Source organism: Sorex araneus, chromosome 2 (genome assembly GCF_027595985.1).
Source record: "Sorex araneus isolate mSorAra2 chromosome 2, mSorAra2.pri, whole genome shotgun sequence".
Taxonomy (NCBI): Eukaryota; Metazoa; Chordata; class Mammalia; order Eulipotyphla; family Soricidae; genus Sorex; species Sorex araneus.
The window spans coordinates 380657169-380674883 of NC_073303.1; the positions used below are offsets into that span (position 1 = coordinate 380657169).

At 65.8% G+C, this 17715-nt stretch overlaps 1 protein-coding gene across 3 annotated transcripts in view; it reads left to right on the forward strand.

The window, feature by feature from the left end:
- Nucleotides 1-17715, forward strand: part of NFATC1 (nuclear factor of activated T cells 1) — a 45733-nt gene that overhangs the window by 10863 nt on the left and 17155 nt on the right. For 2 of the 3 annotated variants that reach the window (XM_055127224.1, XM_055127225.1), the window contains exons 3-10: nucleotides 1911-2070; nucleotides 6812-7014; nucleotides 7375-7547; nucleotides 7726-7866; nucleotides 13696-13751; nucleotides 13986-14118; nucleotides 15655-16013; nucleotides 16111-16276. In XM_055127224.1, coding sequence (XP_054983199.1) covers nucleotides 1911-2070; nucleotides 6812-7014; nucleotides 7375-7547; nucleotides 7726-7866; nucleotides 13696-13751; nucleotides 13986-14118; nucleotides 15655-16013; nucleotides 16111-16276 — 1391 coding nt within the window. The remainder of the gene's footprint in view (nucleotides 1-1910; nucleotides 2071-6811; nucleotides 7015-7374; nucleotides 7548-7725; nucleotides 7867-13695; nucleotides 13752-13985; nucleotides 14119-15654; nucleotides 16014-16110; nucleotides 16277-17715) is intronic. The other variant, XM_055127226.1, reaches the window with a different exon arrangement.

Consider the following 17715-nt stretch of genomic DNA (forward strand, 5'->3'; position numbering starts at 1 on the left):
GGCACCTTGTAGCGCGTGAGGTGTGGGAGGCCCTGGGCAGCCCCTTGCCTGAACTCACTGAGGGACAGAGCGCCTGGGCCAGTGAGGAGACCTTGAGGCCTCACTCTGGGCCCTGTGCTCCCGCGGTGCTGAGCTGGGTCTGACCCGGCCAGCCCCTGTCTCGCGGGCCATTAGCTGGCCGATGTGGGACACGGCTGGTGCAGGAAGGTGTCCGTGCGGGACGGGGCTGGTGTGGGCATGTGCCGTGGCTTTCACAGCTCCCTCATCCAGCCCTGGCCTCTGCACAGACTGGCCAGCGCGGGCGGGCAGGCTCGCCGGGTGCCGTGGCGGGGCCTGCCGTGAGAATGCTGCCCTGGGGTGCCAGCCTCTCCTCGGACGGGGCAGCGGGGGACCGGCCCCGCGGCAGGCCCAGGAACGTGGGCCCAGGGCTTTTCCGCTCCCACAGGGCGGATCCAGACGGGAGCTGGTCAGGGGGCCAGAGAGCGTGTGCCCAGGCGGGTGTGTCCTTCCCGAGGCTGGGCCTGTCGTGTGGGCACCAGGGCAGCTGGTCTGACCAGCAGCTGAGACTGGGTCCCCCGTGGCAGCGTTGCAGCCTCCTGTGGTGCTTCAGGGCAGGACCAGAAGGCGGGACAGACCCAGGTAGCCATAGGAGAGGGATGGGACGACGCAGGCAGAAGGAGAAGCAGGTCGGAGAGGAGAGAGAAGCGTGACGGGGTGGAGGTGGTGATGCAGGTGGAAACAGCGGCAGGGCAGAGAGCCGCCGGTGGAAGCAGGGGGTAGGAATGGTGGGTCCCAACAGCAACAGGCCACATTCAGGGCAGAGAGATGGCGACCCAGGGAGCACCAGGATAGCGGTGGGGGCTGGGCCATGGGGGCAGGTACCATGGGGATGGGACGGCGGGGGGTGGGGATGGTGGGGGGCAGGCACTGTGGGTGGGACAGTGGGGGTGGGACCCATGGGGATAGGACGGTGTGGGGCTAGAACCCTGAGCATGGGAATGTTGGTGGAGATGGGAACCGTGGCATCGTGGGGATCGTTGGGAAGTGGTGATAGTGGCGAGAATGGTAACAGTAGCTGGGGGTAACAGTGGCTGGGGTAACAGTAATGGGGAAGGTAACAGTGGCTGGGGGTAATAGTGACTGGGGGGTAACAGTGGTGGGATGGTAACAGTGGGGGATGGTAACAGTGGGGGATGATAACAGTGGGGGATGGTAACAGTGGCTGGGGGTAATAGTGACTGGAGGGTAACAGTGGTGGGATGGTAACAGTGGGGGATGGTAACAGTGAGGGATGATAACAGTGGGGGATGGTAACAGTGGCTGGGGGTAATAGTGACTGGAGGGTAACGGTGGTGGGATGGTAACAGTGGCGGGGATGGTAACAGTGGCTGGGGGTAATAGTGACTGGAGGGTAACAGTGGTGGGATGGTAACAGTGGCGGGGATGTAATAGTGGGGGATGGTAACAGTGGGGGGATGGTAACAGTGGGGGATGGTAACAGTGGGGGATGGTAACAGTGGTGGGATGGTAACAGTGGTGGGATGGTAACAGTGGGGGATGGTAACAGTGGGGGATGGTAACAGTGGGGATGGTAACAGTGGGGGATGGTAACAGTGGGGGATGGTAACAGTGGGGGATGGTAACAGTGGGGGATGGTAACAGTGGGGGATGGTAACAGTGGCGGGGATGGTAGCAGTAGCTGTGACAGGGCCCCCAGGGCTTCCGGCTCAGCCTCGTCCCCGGGTCCCCCACAGAGCGAGGGTGTCGTGCACTCGGCAGGCTGGCGCAGGCTGCTGGCTTCTCCTGTGTGGGGCCCGCGGGCTAGACCAGACGCCCGTAGGGGGGCAGGAGCGCCCGAGAGGGTCCTCGGCCTCCCCCGGCCGGACTCACGCTGTCCCCTTGCCTTGCAGCCCAGCACTGCCCGCCCTGGACTGGCAGCTGCCCGCCCACTCGGGGCCCTACGAGCTACGCATCGAGGTGCAGCCCAAGTCCCACCACCGGGCGCACTACGAGACGGAAGGCAGCCGGGGGGCCGTGAAGGCGTCGGCCGGGGGCCACCCCAGCGTGCAGGTGTGTGTCGAGGGCCCCAGCCCTGCCCAGCCCCGCCCGAGGGCTCCGGGAAACGGGGGACACGGGCTGCTTGCAGGGTCGCCTTGTGGGGCTGCGGGGGCTCCTGCGAGGCCAGGGTCTGGCCCGTGCCGGCCCGTGGGGACGCTGGCTTGGAGTCTGAGGCTGGCCGTGACCTGGGGCCAGGCCTGTCTCGCAGGGGAGGGGGTCCAGGACCTGGGGGCGGGTGGAGGGCCAGGAGGCGGGTGCGGATTTGGGAGCGAGGGGGCTCAGGAGGCGGGCAGCGCCCCGCTGCCCGCTGCCCGCTGCCCGCCCCGTGCGGCCAGGCTGCAATCAGCCGCCACGGAGGAGCCTGCGCTGCCTTGCTGGGCGGGGCTGGCTTACCGCGGCCAGGCTGACCTTTTCCATCCCTGATGCCCAGCAGCTGAGCAAGGGCCTCGCCCCTGCCGGCCCACCTCCCAGCACGGGGAGCCCTGCAGGGTCCCGGGACTGCGCGGGGTTGGGGGGTGCGGGTGGAGGCGTCTGGGGGGGCCTTATCTGAGCTCTCAGACTCGCCCTGGGGACGGGGTTCGGTGAGACCCGCCCAAGCCCCGCTCAGCTGCTGGAGACCGGCTGGGCCTTCGCTCCGGCCCCGAAGGTAGAATTCCACATCCCAAAGGCAGGGGCGGGCAGGACCGTGCTGGGCTGTGCCCCTCCTGCCCCCGCGTCCACACCCACCGCCTTCCCAGACTGCCCCCTCCGCCCTGCCCCGGACCCCTCGAGGCAGGTGACTTCCAGGAAGGGTGCGTCTTTGCCTGGGGGGGGGGGCGGCTGCTCCCTGGACCCAGGTGCCCGAGGGGCAGGGGTGCTGGTCACATCCACTCCCCTGTGGGGCTGGCCCGTTGCCCGGGGCTGCAGGCTCCGGGAGGGAGGGGCCGGTTTCTGGGACTGCAGGGCGGTGGGGGAGGCCGGGCCCGGAAGGTGGGTGCCTGGCACGCCACCCAGGGGCCCAGGACCCCAGGACTGCTCCCTGACCGAGGCCCCAGGCCAGCGCCCTCCCAGGCTTCATCCCGGTGTCTGCACTGTGCGCGTTTGAAGGGGCTGGAGCCGTGAGGGTGGTCTGGCCCCGAGTGTGCCATGCAGGCGGGGGGCTCTGGGGGCTGCGGCTGTGTGGGGGGTCCAGGCACTGTGCTGAAGCACTCGCATGCCCACCAGCACCCTCACGAGTCGATGCAGACTCTAGCTCGTCCTCCCTTCCCCTGCTGGTGAGTCCGTGTCCTCATGGCCTGGGCAGAGGGTCCCTGAGCCCGTGGAGCTGCCCAGGGTGCCCAGGGTGCAGCTCGGTTACCGGCTCACGGGGCTGCGATAGCATCGGGGGCCTGAATAATGGATCGTCCCATGGGGGCAGTGCTCGCGGCCAGCCGTCATGTCGGGGGTGGCTGCAGGGGCTGTCGGTGCCGGGCAGGGGGCTGTGCCTGTGGCCTTCAGCCGGGCACTGGGCTCTCGGGCCTCAATCCCCACCAGCAGATGCCCAGGGAGGGGCCGCCTCGGCCTGGCCACGGTCAGGCTGGGTCCAGGCTCCTCAGCCCCGCGTCCCTGGTCCTGTGCCTGCTGGGAAAAGCTCCCTCAGCCCAGAGCAGGTCAGGGAGAAACAGCAGCGGACCCCACTGCGGGCAGAGCCTCGTGCCAGGCGGGGCTGGGGGCTGGACAGGGCCCTTCCCACCAACAGACCCCGTGCATTGGGGTCCCCCGCCTGCGTGAGCCGCCGACTCCCCAGGCCCCCGTGGCACATGCGGCTCAGGCCCTCCGCCCAGACACCGTATGGGGGTGCCCTTGGAGACCGTGCCAGGCTGTTTGGGTCATCATTCACGCTGGGAACCAGCTGCAGTGGACCCGGGAGAGGCCGAGAGGCACCTGCAGGGACAGGAAGTGCGCATTACTTAGTGCTCACCACTCGGTGGCCCAGAGCACGTTGTGCAGGAGGCAGGGTCCACCGTGGGCCACCACGCGAGCCACTTTAGTAGCAGGTATCCTCCCATGGAGGCCTGTTCTCCCAGAGGCCTGCGTGGCTCACTGTTGGTCAGGCAAGTGTCACTCACTGAGGCAGGTGGTCACATGCGGGTCACAGGGCCCGAGAGGACTGGACAGGGTGGGGCCCAGCTGCCGGGACTGGAGGGGGTGGTTCCAGCCATAGGGACAGGCCACGTCCCCACGGAGCCACAGAAGGAGTACCGTGTGCTGGCACTGTGGACTGGGTGGTCCACGGTGGTGCTGTGTGGTGGTAGGGTGGCAGGAAAGGCTCAGGATGCTGTGACTCTCCTGGAACCCAGCTGACTTCTGTGTGGCTTGAGGCTGGGTCTGGTTCAGACGCGTAGAGCACATTCCTGGGAGACAGACTCAGTGCTGGCCCCTCACTCGTGGGGGACAGGGGTGCCTCATTCCCCGATACTTCTGGAGTGCATGTGAGCACATGTGCTAAGTGTGTGCGTAGTGGTATGAGTGTGTGTGCAAGTGTGTCAGAGGTGTGAGGTTGTGAGCTTGTATGCAGGTATGTCTGAGGCATATGAGTGTGTGAGGGTGTGTCTGAGGTGTGAGGGTATGTGTATATCTGAGGTATGGGTGTATTTGAGGTGTGTACAGGGGGTGTTTGTAGGTATGTCTGAGGTGTGAACGTGCGGGTGTGTCTGAGGTCCGTGTGAGTGTATGTGGGTATGTCTGAGGTGTACATAGGTGTGTGTATGATTGTGGGTGTGTCTTAGATGTGCATGGGTATGTCTGAGATATGGGTGTGTCTGAGGTATGGGTGTGTTCTGAGATACGTGCAGCTATGTTTGAGGTGTGAGTGGGTTAAGGTGTGGGTGTATCTGAGGTATATGTGGGTGTATGTGAGATGGGTGTAGATGTGTGGTATATCTGAGGTGTGTGTGTCTGAGGTGAATGTGGGTGTGTCTGCGGTGGGTGTGAGGTGTGTTTGGAGGTGTCTGGGGTGTTTATGGGTGTGTGAGGCTTGGGGCATTCTGAGATGTGAGTATGAGGTCTATGTGTATATGGTTGTGTCTGAGGTGTGAATGTGTGAGTGACGTGTTTATGGGTATGGGTGTGTGAGGTATATGTGACGTGTGTATGGGTATGGGTGTGTGAGGTATGTGTGACTGTACCTGAAGTGTGAGGGTGTGTCTGAGGTGGGTGTGTGGGTGTGGCTGGGATCTGTGGGGATGTGTCTGAGGCATGTGTGCAGGTGTGTCTGAGGTATGTATAAGTGAGGTGTGGGTATGGGTTTGTGAAGTATGTGTGTGTGTCTGAGGTGGGTGTGGGGGTGGGTCTGAGGTATGTGTGTGTGTCTGAGGTATGTGTGTGTGTCTGAGGTATGTGTGGGGATGTCTGAGGTGTGTGGGGGTGTGTCTGAGGTGGGTGTGAACCCTGTGGTGGGCATATGTGTGTGTTTGTGCTGGGGAGGATTGTGAGGTGTCCCTGGGTAACTGGTAGCACCCAACTCTTCGTGTCTTGCACACGCCCCCTCCTCAGTCTCCCTCAGCCTCGCAGGTGGCTTCCACCCTGGCTGCCTGTGGGGGTGATTGGCCATGTGCTCCCAGGCTCCCGGAGATGCCGGGCTCGCTGCCCTCACTCCCTCGGCCCGTGCCTGTGGGTCTCCAGGGCCGAGTGTGCACAAGGAGGAGACAGCGGTGACACTGGGAGGAGCTGTGGGCTCCACAGTCCCCCTGGCACAGCCGCGCATCTGCCCTGCAATACCGCCCAGTGCAAATGCTGCTGTCGCGGGGGGCTGCCCCAGAAGCCAGTGTCTGGGCCTCGGCTCCTCCTCCAAGCGGGAGGGAACGCGGCCTCACAGAGAGGTGCCGGCCAGCATGAGCACATGTGTGCATTCGGCACACATGCATGTTTGGGTTCCCATGACCACCGGAGTGTTGGGGCTGTCCCTGGGTGCTGCCAGTTGTCCTGATGTCGCATCACGGGACAGAGCGGAAGTGGGAGCAGGAGGTGCCAGCACCGGCACGGGCAAGCCCAACCCTTAGCATGCACATGTGGGAAGCGTGTGGTATGTGAGAGTAAGGCATGTGGTGGTGCATGTGATGTGACTGTTGTGTGTGGGCATGTGTGTGATGTGTGTGGCATCTTGTATACAATGTGTCATGAGTGTGAGTATGTGTGAAGAGTGTGGCAGGGCCTGTGGTGTTTCAGCGTGTGTGTGAGCATGAGTGACGTGTGCAGCACATGCACATGGGTGAACCATGTAGCCTGAGAAGGTATGTGACATGTATGATGTGCCCTGTGGTGGGTGTGTAGTGCATGAGTCTGTATGTCGTGTGGTGGAGTGCATGTCATGTGATGTCATGTGATGTGTGTGGCATGAATTTACATGTGTGATGTATAGCATGTGGCATGTGTGAGGTATGAGTTGATGGCATATGTGATGTGTAGCATATGTGAGCACGTGGTGCATGTGATATGTGTGGCATGAGTTTGCATATGTGAATATAGTGTGTGGTGTGAGCACTTGCCGTGTGTGATGTGTGGCATGAGTTCACATGTGTGATATGTAGCCTGTGTGGTGTGAGCACATGGCGTGTGTGATGTGCGTGGTGTGAGTTCACATGTGTGATGTGTAGCCTGTGTGTTGTGAGCATGTGGCATGTGTGATGTGTAGCATGTGGCATGAGCACGTGGTGCGTGTGCCTGCGTGATGCGCAGCGTGTGGCGTGAGCACGTGGCGCGGTGCCAATGGTGCTCAGGCCCTGCTCTCTCCCAGCTTCACGGCTACCTGGAGAAGGAGCCGCTGACGCTGCAGCTCTTCATCGGCACGGCGGACGAGCGGCTCCTGCGGCCACACGCCTTCTACCAGGTGCACCGCATCACGGGGAAGACGGTGTCCACCACCAGCCACGAGGCGCTGCTGTCCAACACCAAAGTCCTGGAGATCCCGCTGCTGCCGGAGAACCACATGCGCGCCATGTAGGTGGCCGCCACGGCACCGCCCGCAACGTGCCTGTAACCCGTGGGGTTGGGGGCACCGAGGCCAGCGGGGGCCGGGGCCACAGGGCGGGGGTGAGGACTGGGGGTCCCCGGCAGGCAGCAGCGCCTGGGAGGGTCCGTGGGGGGCACCCGGCTCCGTGGCTGGGGCAGGGTGGGTGCACCCAGGGCCGCGGTCTCCGAGGGGCCTCCTGGTGCGTGCCATGTGCCGTGTGCCGCGTGCCCGGCGGGGGGTGCACCCAGGGCCGCGGTCTCCGAGGGGCCTCCTGGCGTGTGCCGTGTGCCGTGTGCTGCGTGCCCGGCGGGCGCCTGGCGGCCCCTCTGAGGCGCGGCTCTCCGCAGCATCGACTGCGCTGGGATCCTGAAGCTGCGGAACTCCGACATCGAGCTGCGCAAGGGGGAGACGGACATCGGCAGGAAGAACACGCGGGTGCGCCTGGTGTTCCGCGTGCACATCCCGCAGCCCGGCGGCCGCACGCTGTCCCTGCAGGTGGCCTCGAACCCCATCGAGTGCTGTGAGTGCCCCGCAGGCGAGCCCCTGGGGGGACTCGGTGGCCGCCCAGCCCTTCAGGAGGGCCCCGGGGCCGGCCACGCCCGGGTCTCCCGAGGGTGCACGGACCCGCCCGCCCCGGTGCACCCCAGAGCCCGGGCCTGGAGCCCCCTCCCGGCCCTCACGCCCCTCCTCCCCCACAGCCCAGCGCTCGGCCCAGGAGCTGCCCCTGGTGGAGAAGCAGAGCACGGCCAGCGGCCCCGCACAGGGCGGGAAGAGGATGGTGCTGTCTGGACACAACTTCCTGCAGGACTCCAAGGTGGTGTTCGTGGAGAAGGCGCCAGGTGCGGCCAGGCTGGGCTCGGGGCGGTGGGCTGTCACGGCTGGGGACGGACCACGCGCCTCAGGCCGGGCCTCTCTCCTGCCCGCACGGGGCCCCCTGGGGGCCAGCACTCAGGTCCTGCGTCCTCGGGCGGGTGAGTCTGCCTGCCATGTCCCCAGACAGACCCGGCTTCTCTCGGGCAGCCGCAGGTGGCCCATGTGCGGGGTTGTGTGGCACAAGCGTGGCCCCGTGGCCGCTGTTCCGCGGGAGGCGTGGTCCTGGGCGTGGCCCAGCATGCTTCCGTCCTGTTCTGAGTGGCTGGTTCTCTGCTGATTGCTGGACCCTGAGGGCAGCCACATAATGGCCGCGTGATTTGGTGCCATTTGCAGCGTACTTAGGGCCTCCTTCAGGCTCTTTGCAAAAGCCTCTCAGGTTGAACTTGGTGCCATACAGCTGAGCACTGTAATCGGAAACAGGTTTCAATCACCGAGAAACCCAGCTGGGCCTAATGGCCGGGGAACGTCTGTGTCAGGAACGTCCCCTCGGAGGGAACAAATCTGAGATAATGTCACCTCTGGCACCATGTGTGTCGTGGGCGGTGCCAGAGGGCTGCTCTCCCTGTGGGAGGCGTGTCAGAGCCCACCTTCCGTGTGACGGGGCCTGGTGGGGTGCCAGCACGTCACTGGTGCTCTGGGTGATAGCAGATGACTCGTGGCTGGAGCCGGTCAGGACATCCTGCGTCCATGAGCACAGAGCTCTGAGCCCTCTGTGTCCACATGGTCCTGAACAGGCCACACTCTCACACCCCCGCCCTGTCACCCCCACCCCTGCCCCGTCACTCATTACCTTTTCCCATCTCTCACACCCCTGCCCCGTCACCCACATCCCTGCCCCGTCTCACACCCCTGCCCCGTCTCACACCCCTGCCCTGTCTCTCACATCCCTGCCCTGTCTCACACCCCTGCCCCGTCTCTCACATCCCTGCCCCGTCTCACACCCCTGCCCCGTCTCTCACACCCCTACACTGTCTCTCACACTCCTGTACCATCTCTCACACCCCTGCCTTGTCACTCATTACCTTTTCCCATCTCTCACACCCCTGTCCCTTCACCCACATCCCTGCCCTGTCTCACACCCCTGCCCCGTCTCTCACATCCCCACACTGTCTCTCACACTTCTGTACCATCTCTCACACCCCTGCCCCGTCTCTCACATCCCCACGCTGTCTCTCACACTCCTGTACCATCTCTCACACCCCTGCCCTGTCTCACACTCCTGCCCCGTCTCTCACATCCCTACAGTCTCTCACACTCCTGTACCATCTCTCACACCCCTGCCCCACACCCACATCCCTGCCCCGTCTCTCATGCCCCTGTCCTATCACTCACACCCCTTCCCCACCTCACACCCCTGCCCTGTCACTAATTCCCCTGACCTGATCTCAGGGCGACTTTGCTTCTGTGTGTGCAGGGCTGGGGTCCTCCTGGAAGCGTCATGGGGAGCCCTTGCAGGGAGATTCCAAAGGGGGCTTTTGCTGCGCATCTCTGAGCAGAGTCAGCACCAAAGCCCACACAGCTGGATCCCGGCCCCACACGGCGGATCCTGACCCCAGACCAGCACAGCTGGATCCCAGCCCCAGGCCCCTCACAGCTGGATCCCAGCCCCAGGCCCCACACAGCTAGATCCCAGCCCCAGACCCCACACAGCTGGATCCTAACCCCAGACCCCACACAGCTGGATCCCAACCCCAGGCCCCACACAGCTGGATCCCAACCCCAGGCCCCACACAGCTGGATCCCAGCCCCAGACCCCACACAGCTGGATCCCGGCCCCAGACCCCACACAGCTGGATCCCGGCCCCAGACCCCGCACAGCTGGATCCCGGCCCCAGACCCCGCACAGCTGGATCCCGGCCCCAGACCCCACACAGCTGGATCCCAACCCCAGGCCCCACACAGCTGGATCCCAGCCCCAGACCCCACACAGCTGGATCCCGGCCCCAGACCCCGCACAGCTGGATCCCGGCCCCAGGCCCCGCACAGCTGGATCCCGGCCCCAGACCCCGCACAGCTGGATCCCGGCCCCAGACCCCGCACAGCTGGATCCCAACCCCAGGCCCCGCACAGCTGGATCCCGGCCCCAGACCCCGCACAGCTGGACCCCGGCCCCAGACCCGCACAGCTGGACCCCGGCCCCAGACCCCGCACAGCTGGACCCCGGCCCCAGACCCCGCACAGCTGGATCCCGGCCCCAGGCCCCGCACAGCTGGATCCCAACCCCAGGCCCCGCACAGCTGGATCCCGGCCTCAGGCCCCGCACAGCTGGATTCCGGCCCCAGGCCCCGCACAGCTGGATCCCGGCCCCAGACCCCGCACAGCTGGATCCCAACCCCAGACCCCGCACAGCTGGATCCCAGCCCCAGACCCCGCACAGCTGGATCCCGGCCCCAGACCCCGCACAGCTGGATCCCAACCCCAGACTCCGCACAGCTGGATCCCAACCCCAGACCCCGCACAGCTGGATCTCAGCCCCAGGCCCCGCACAGCTGGATTCCAACCCCAGACCCCGCACAGCTGGATCCCGGCCCCAGGCCCCTCAAACTGTCTGTGCGGAACAACAGGACATCCCTGGGAAGGGACTTCGTGTCCAGACTGATGCCCCAAGGACGTCAATGATGAGGGAGGGAGCCGGCTCTGCTGAGGTGCCTTTGGGGGTCAGCTGCAAAGTCCACCTTTTCCAGGGCCTGCTGAGCTCTGCCCACACCTGTGCCCCCCACAGGAGGCCTGGAGAAGGAGCCTCAGTCAACATGGCACTTGCAGAGTCATTGTGGGTGTATGTGGTGTTATGTGTATGTGTATGTACATATGAAACTTGGTGTAGGAGGCACATGTGTGGTAGATGCACGTGTGAGAGAGACTGGGTGTGGGAGGCAGGTGTGTATTCGAGAGATAAACTGGGTGTGTGAGGGGCTTACAGAACAGGTGTGTGTGAGAGAGACTTGGTGTGTGAGATGCTTGCATGTGTGTGTGAGAGAGACTCGGTGTGTGAGGCACATGTGGGGTAGATGCATGCACGTGTGTGTAAGAGAGAAACTTGATGTGTGAGGTGCATGTAGGTAGGGCAGGTGTGTGTGTGAGAGACTCGGTATGTGAAGTGTGTGCGGGACAGGTGCATGTGTGTGTGTATGAGAATGACTCAGTGTGAGGCATGTGTGGGGCAGGTGCATGTGTGTGTGAGACAGAGAGATAGAGACTCAGTGTTTGAGGCGCATGTGGGACAGTTGTCTGTGTGTGTGTGAGAGAGAGATACAGTGTATAAAATGCTTGCAATGCAAGTGAGTGAGAGAGACTTGGTCTGTGAGGTGCGTGTGGGACAGATGCATGTATGTGTGAGACTTGTGTGAGGCATGCCCTCAGCAGGTGTGTGTGTGGGGGAGAGACTCATGTGTGACATGTTTGCAGGGTAGGTGCCTGTGTGTGAGAGAGACTCACTGTGTAAGGTGCATGCCAGGCAGGTGCACGTGTATGTGTGAGACTCAATGTGTGAGATGCGTGTGGGGCAGGTGTGCACATGTGTGTGTAAGACTCAGTGTTTGAGGTGCTTGCAGGGTAAGTGTTTGTGTGTGTGTATATGTGTGTGTGTGTGACTCGGTGTGTGAGGTACATGCAGGGCAGATACATTATGTGTGACAGACTCAGTTTGTGAGGCACATGTGGGGGAGGTGAGAGAGACTCAGTGTGGGAGAGTGTGGGGGGGGCAGGTGTGTGTGTGTGAGAGAGACTTGGTCTATGAGGCGCGTGCAGGGGCAGATGTGCGTATGTGTGAGGCATTTGTGTGTGTGTGTGAGAGAGAAAGATTTGGTGTGTAAGGTGCTTGCAGGTCAACTGCATGTTCATGTGAGAAACTGTGAGGCACATGCAAAACAGGTGTGTATGTATGTGTGTAAGAGAGACTCAGTGTGTGAGGTGTGTGTGTGGGGCAGATACGTGTGTGTGACACAGACTCGGTTTTTGAGGCGCATGCAGGGTAGGTGTGTGTGAGAGAGACTCGGTGTGTAAGGTGTTGGGGGGGCAGGTATGTGTGTTTGTGTACATGTGTGCACGGTTGTGAGTGTCACGAGACTCCACCCTCTCTCCTGGCTCTGTGCCTGTCCCATGGGGTATGTGGCACACCCACAGCGGGGCCGACGGTGACGGCACAGTGCCTGGTGGGGGTGGCCATTGCTATCCCTCCTCCTGCTGGTGTGCGTGAGGGGGGGTCCAGCTACTTTGTCACACGGGGCCGTGGGCGCCCCCGCCTGTGGGGCTCGGTGCGCCTGGCAGGAGTGTGCGCGCGACGTGGCCGCCCCTCCTGCCAGCTGTCAGTGGAGCTGGAGGCTGGGGTGTGGCTGGCGGGGGAAGCCGTCGATGACTCAGCCGCAGGGAATTCCCTAATGACTGGGAACGTTCCCCTTCTGGGCTGGCGCAGTTTCCTAGGGAGCAGCCAGCAGCGGCTGATAAGCCACACAAAGGCCCATTCAGCCCAAGAGGGAGGAGGAGGCGCAGCGGAGGGCGCGGAGGGGCCTGAGGAGCCAAAGCCCCGCCTCGTCCCCGTGCATGGCCCTGAGTGAAGCGGGATGGTCGGAGAAGGAGGTTTTGGGGCCCCACAGGACTGGGGTTCTCCTAGAGCCAGGCTCTGCCACAGGACGGGGGCACCCCAGAGCCAGGCCCCCGGATGGGCCCCGGCAGATGGTGTCTCAGAGACCGCTGGCATGAGCGGCGCCCCCCCCGCCCCCACCCGTGTTCTGGGTCATGGGACTGAGCTGGGATTCGGGATTGAGACATGCAGTTTTCTCTTGAGAACTGAGGGAAGGCCTGTGTGTCCCTGCGTGTCCCCTGCCCCTGCGTGTCCCCTGCCCCTGCGTGTCCCATGCCCCTGTGTGTCCCCTGCCCCTGTGTGTCCCCTGCCCCTGTGTGTCCCCTGCCCCTGCGTGTCCCATGCCCGTGTGTCCCCTGCCCCTGCGTGTCCCCTGCCCCTGTGTGTCCCCTGCCCCTGCGTGTCCCATGCCCGTGTGTCCCCTGCCCCTGCGTGTCCCATGCCCGTGTGTCCCCTGCCCCTGCGTGTCCCCTGCCCCTGTGTGTCCCCTGCCCCTGCGTGTCCCATGCCCGTGTGTCCCCTGCCCCTGCGTGTCCCCTGCCCCTGCGTGTCCCCTGCCCCTGTGTGTCCCCTGCCCCTGCGTGTCCCATGCCCCTGTGTGTCCCCTGCCCCTGTGTGTCCCCTGCCCCTGTGTGTCCCCTGCCCCTGCGTGTCCCATGCCCGTGTGTCCCCTGCCCCTGCGTGTCCCCTGCCCCTGCGTGTCCCCTGCCCCTGCGTGTCCCATGCCCGTGTGTCCCCTGCCCCTGCGTGTCCCCTGCCCCTGCGTGTCCCCTGCCCCTGCGTGTCCCATGCCCGTGTGTCCCCTGCCCCTGCGTGTCCCCTGCCCCTGTGTGTCCCATGCCCGTGTGTCCCCTGCCCCTGCGTGTCCCATGCCCCTGCGTGTCCCATGCCCCTGCGTGTCCCATGCCCCTGCGTGTCCCCTGCCCCTGTGTGCCCCATGCCCGTGTGTCCCCTGCCCCTGCGTGTCCCATGCCCCTGAGTCCCACGCCCTGGGGCACTCAGGAGAGCAGGAGCCCTGCGGTCATCCCGTGAGCCCCCAAGGGCAGCCAAGACTTGGGGTGCTCGCTGCCAGGGCAACCGTGTCCCCGCGGGTGACCTGGTGGTCACCTCGGCGCCTCTGGTGAGGGCCCTGGCCAGGCCCCTGGTGGGATGAAGCCGTGTGGTGCTGGGGTGGCCGCACCAGTGTGCCCATCATCGGCTCTGCCCTTCCTTCCAGACGGCCACCACGTGTGGGAGATGGACGCCAAGACCGACAGGGACCTGTGCAAAGGGGTGAGTCGGCGAGGCAGGGGGCCGGGGGGTCTGGGGAGGTGTCTGGGGGTGTCAGGGAGAGCAAATGGGGGTGTGGGGTGCCGGGGGAGTGGCTGGGGGTGGGGTGCCTGGGCCGTGTGGGGGAGGCATTTTCTGCTCCCAGCCGGCTTTCGGGACTCGGGGTGCTTGGTTGGGAGTCCCAGGCACGAAGGGTGCCCAGGCCACTGAGGCTGCTGACGGCCCCCCGCCCCGCAGAACTCGCTGGTGGTGGAGGTCCCGCCCTTCCGCAACCCGAGGATCAGCAGCCCGGTGCAGGTCAGCTTCTACGTGTGCAACGGCAAGAGGAAGCGGAGCCAGTACCAGCACTTCACCTACCTCCCGGCCCTCGGTGAGCCCGGGGCTGCTGGGGACGCACAGGGGCCCGCAGGGGCCTGCTTGAGGCGGGGCCTGTGGAGTGACCTCTGCCACGGGGGGGGGGGGGGGGGGCTTTCCAGGAGAGCTTCTCCCCTAGAAGCCGGAGCAGAGCGGCCCCGCAGCCAGACGCATGGGTGGTCGGGGTGACTGGCACTGGGCGCGGTATGCCCAGGGGACGGTTGCCTCACGAGCGCGCCAGCGTCAGTGCTGTGATGGCCAGGGATGCAGGGGTGCCCGGGGCCAGCTGCTGGCAGCCTCTGTGCAGCCCGGAGCTTCCCCCGCAAGACTGAGTCGGCCCCTGAACGTGTAACCCCCTCCGACCCCGTCAGGGCCCAGCCACACGCCCTCCAGCACCCGGACCTGTGCCACGTGACACGCCCCCGTCGGGCACCAGGGCCCAGTAGCTACCCTGTGCTCCCAGGCCTCTGCTGACCAGGCCTCATGCCCCACCGTGCCCTGACACTGTGCCCTGGTACTCCCCACCTCCACGGCATCTGTGTGCTCTGACCACATGACCCTGACACCACGTGGCCCACCAGCCTGTGGCGCTGAGCTGTGGCCCGGCGAATTCCCACAGCTCCCCTAAACCCCCTGTCCCCTGACACCCCACGCCCTGACCCCCTGTCTCCTGACCCCCACACACCCTGATCCCTCACACCCTAAACCCCTGTCCCCTGACCCCTCACGCTCTGACCCCCATCTCCTGACCCCTTCACGCCCTGACCCCCTCACGCCCTGACCCCCTCACGCCCTGACCCCCTCGCCCCCTGACCCCCTCCATACCCTGACCCTTTCCCTCTGCTGTGCCTGTGGATCTGCAGCTCTCTCCAGATGGGACCTGATGAGCCCCAAGGAGTGACCCCAGAGCTCACAGACCCCCCTGCGGATCTCATTTCTCTCCCTCTCACGCCCTCCGCCCACTTGCCAGATACCGTTTGTGGGGGCCGGGCTTGGAGGCCCTGGCGCTGTCGAGGGGCTTCAGCGGCTTTGGGGAGCGGCGCGTCCCGCGTGGGTCCAGGAGAGTTCTCCGTCTGTGGGTGCTCACGGTGTCCATCCTCAGGGTCAAGAGGCGGAGAAGCAAGAAGGCAGGGCCCGGGCTGGGATGAGGGCGCAGCAGACCTGGGGCCCTGGACTCCTGCAGAGCCCGGCCTGGGGCTGTGCCCGTCCGTCTGCCCCCGACCCCTCACCTCAGAGCCCTGGGGACGGTCCAGGGTGGCCGAAACCCCCAGCCGCAGCTGTCCCCACAGTGTCCCCACGGTGTCCCCACGTGTCCTGGCGGGGAGCACTGTGCCCGCGGCAGAGCTCACGTCCGTGCAGGCTGGCCTGCCCCTTCGCGCCATCTGCGCGTGCGGAGGGTGTCAGGCCCACGAGAAACACTGACCTGGTCACCGCCCACTGGGCTTTCCTGCCGAGGCAGCAGTGGCATCCGTGTCAGACCAGCCGAGCTCTTGCGAGGGTGCCGGGCGGGTGGGCGGCGGCCCCCTGCTCACGGACGCCCCTTCCCCCGCAGTTCCGGCCATCAAGACGGAGCCCTCGGACGACTACGAGCCGGCCCTGCCCTGCGGCCCCCTGGGCCCGCTGCCCAAGGCCTGCTACAGCCAGCAGCTGGCCCTGCCGCCCGAGCCGCCCTCCTGCCTGGTGACCGGATTCCCAGCCTGTCCCCAGGGCAGCCCCCTGCTGTCCCCGCCGCCCAGCGCCAGCCCCAAGCTGCACACGCTCTCCTCGGTGCCCTACAAGGCCCTGGCAGGGCCCGGCCCGTGCCAGCTGGGCCTCCCGCCGCCGGCCGCCCCCGGGGCCCTCCCTGTGCCTGGCCCGGAGCTGCACCCCAGCTCACCCCAGCCTCCGGCGCCCTCCTTGCTGCAGCCACAGGTGAGTGCCCCGCTGAGCCGCGGCCGTTCTGCGGCACTGCGTGCCAGCGGCCCCGTGCTGGCTCCCGTCCGGCACCCAAGCGCCCGCCTGTTTGCAGCCCTGCAGCCCCGCCTGCCCGCCGAAGGCTCCGCCAAGCGCGTCTCCTGCCGCTGGGCCTCTGCCGCTGCCCGAGGTGCACCGGGACGGTGACCCTAGTCTGGCCCCCGTGCCCCTGGCGGTCAAGCGTGAGCCGCGAGAGCTGGACCAGCTGGACCTGGACGACGGTGAGTGCCCGAGCCGCAGGGGCCTCTGGCGGCTGCGCGTGGGCGTGCTGGCGCCTGGCCAGCACCTCGGCAGCGGCACGGCCCCCGCGGTTGGTTTCTGGGTGCCGCCGGAGCGCTTGGTGGAGAGACGGGCGAGCGACGGCAGTCTGGCCGGCCATGGTGGGGCCCGCGCGGCTGCGCCCCAGGCACGTGCGGGATACGCGTCCTGTGAGGGGACAGCCGGGGTCGGGGCTCCCGAATCTGGCGTGAGCCCGCGGGGGCCCTGACCAGGCTGCCAGGCAGCCCACTGGTGCCCCCAGCCAGGCCCTGCCCTGCCCTGAGGGCAGCAGGGCAGTCAGGAGACCCCTCGGCATGGCCCCAGCCCGTCACACCCTCTGGCCCCTGCCTAGCGCCGACTCCGTGGTTGACCTGCAGTCTCAGCCGCCTCCATGCTGGCCGTGTTCATCTCCTCTGGCCCCCCGCTGTGAGGTCCGGGGTGCACAGTGGCTACCCCAGGTGCCCAGCCCAGAGGCCCCGCCCCCCGGCCCCGCAGAGCAGCTCTGGCAGTGAGCGGACTGCCGTGTGGGTCCGTGTGGCCGCTGTGGACGGGGCCTCGGAGGGACAGTGTCAGCCAGTGGGGTGGCTGTGCTGGCTACTGTCCATACCCACCCAGAGGACCGGCCTGTGCATACGTGTCCACACACGTGTCCTCGTGCCACCAGCCTCAGGGTTCACCCCTCAGGAAGACCCCTCGGCCTTGTTTCTGAGCCCAGCCCGGGTCAGAGTGAGGGGGCACATCGGGCGGCGGGCTTGCTCAGGGCCCGGTGGGCGTGTGGCATGTGAGTCCTGCGGGATGGGCAGCACCGGGCTCTGCCTCGGCCTGCAGGGAGGCGCAGCGCGGCAGGCTGCCAGGGCTGTCAGCGTGGAACGGGGCCCCCCGCCTGGTGTCCCCTGCGTGCCCCTGCACGCGGTCTCGTTCCTGCTTCCCACCCTGGGTCCTGTGGGAGCTGTCCTGGCAGGGAGGCGCGATGTCTGCAAAGGCGCTACGCTGACTAGACCGCCTCGGAGCTGCCTGTGGGGCCCGAGGAGGTGCCAGGGTGCAGGCGCGTCTGCATGAGGCGGCCCCAGGTGCTGCCGGTCTGTCTGTGCACCCTCGAGGCCACTGACAGGCCCTGTGCGGACACTGAGGTCGCCTTCTGGCTCCTGCCCGTTCCTCGTGGCCTCGCTGAGGGCCCTGTCTGCTGGGCGCCATTCCCGCGGCTGCCCCTCTCCCCAGAACCTGGTGGGTCGCTGAGGGCTCCGTGCTGCTGTGGAAACAGCTGCAGGCTGGCGGTGGCTGGGGCAGCTGCGCTTCGGGGGACGTTGAGGGTCTGAGCGCCCTCGACTCATCCCGCTGGCCCTGGCGTGCGTGTCCCTCAGGTTTGCTGTGGCCACTGCCTTGTGGCCATGCCAGCCCCTGC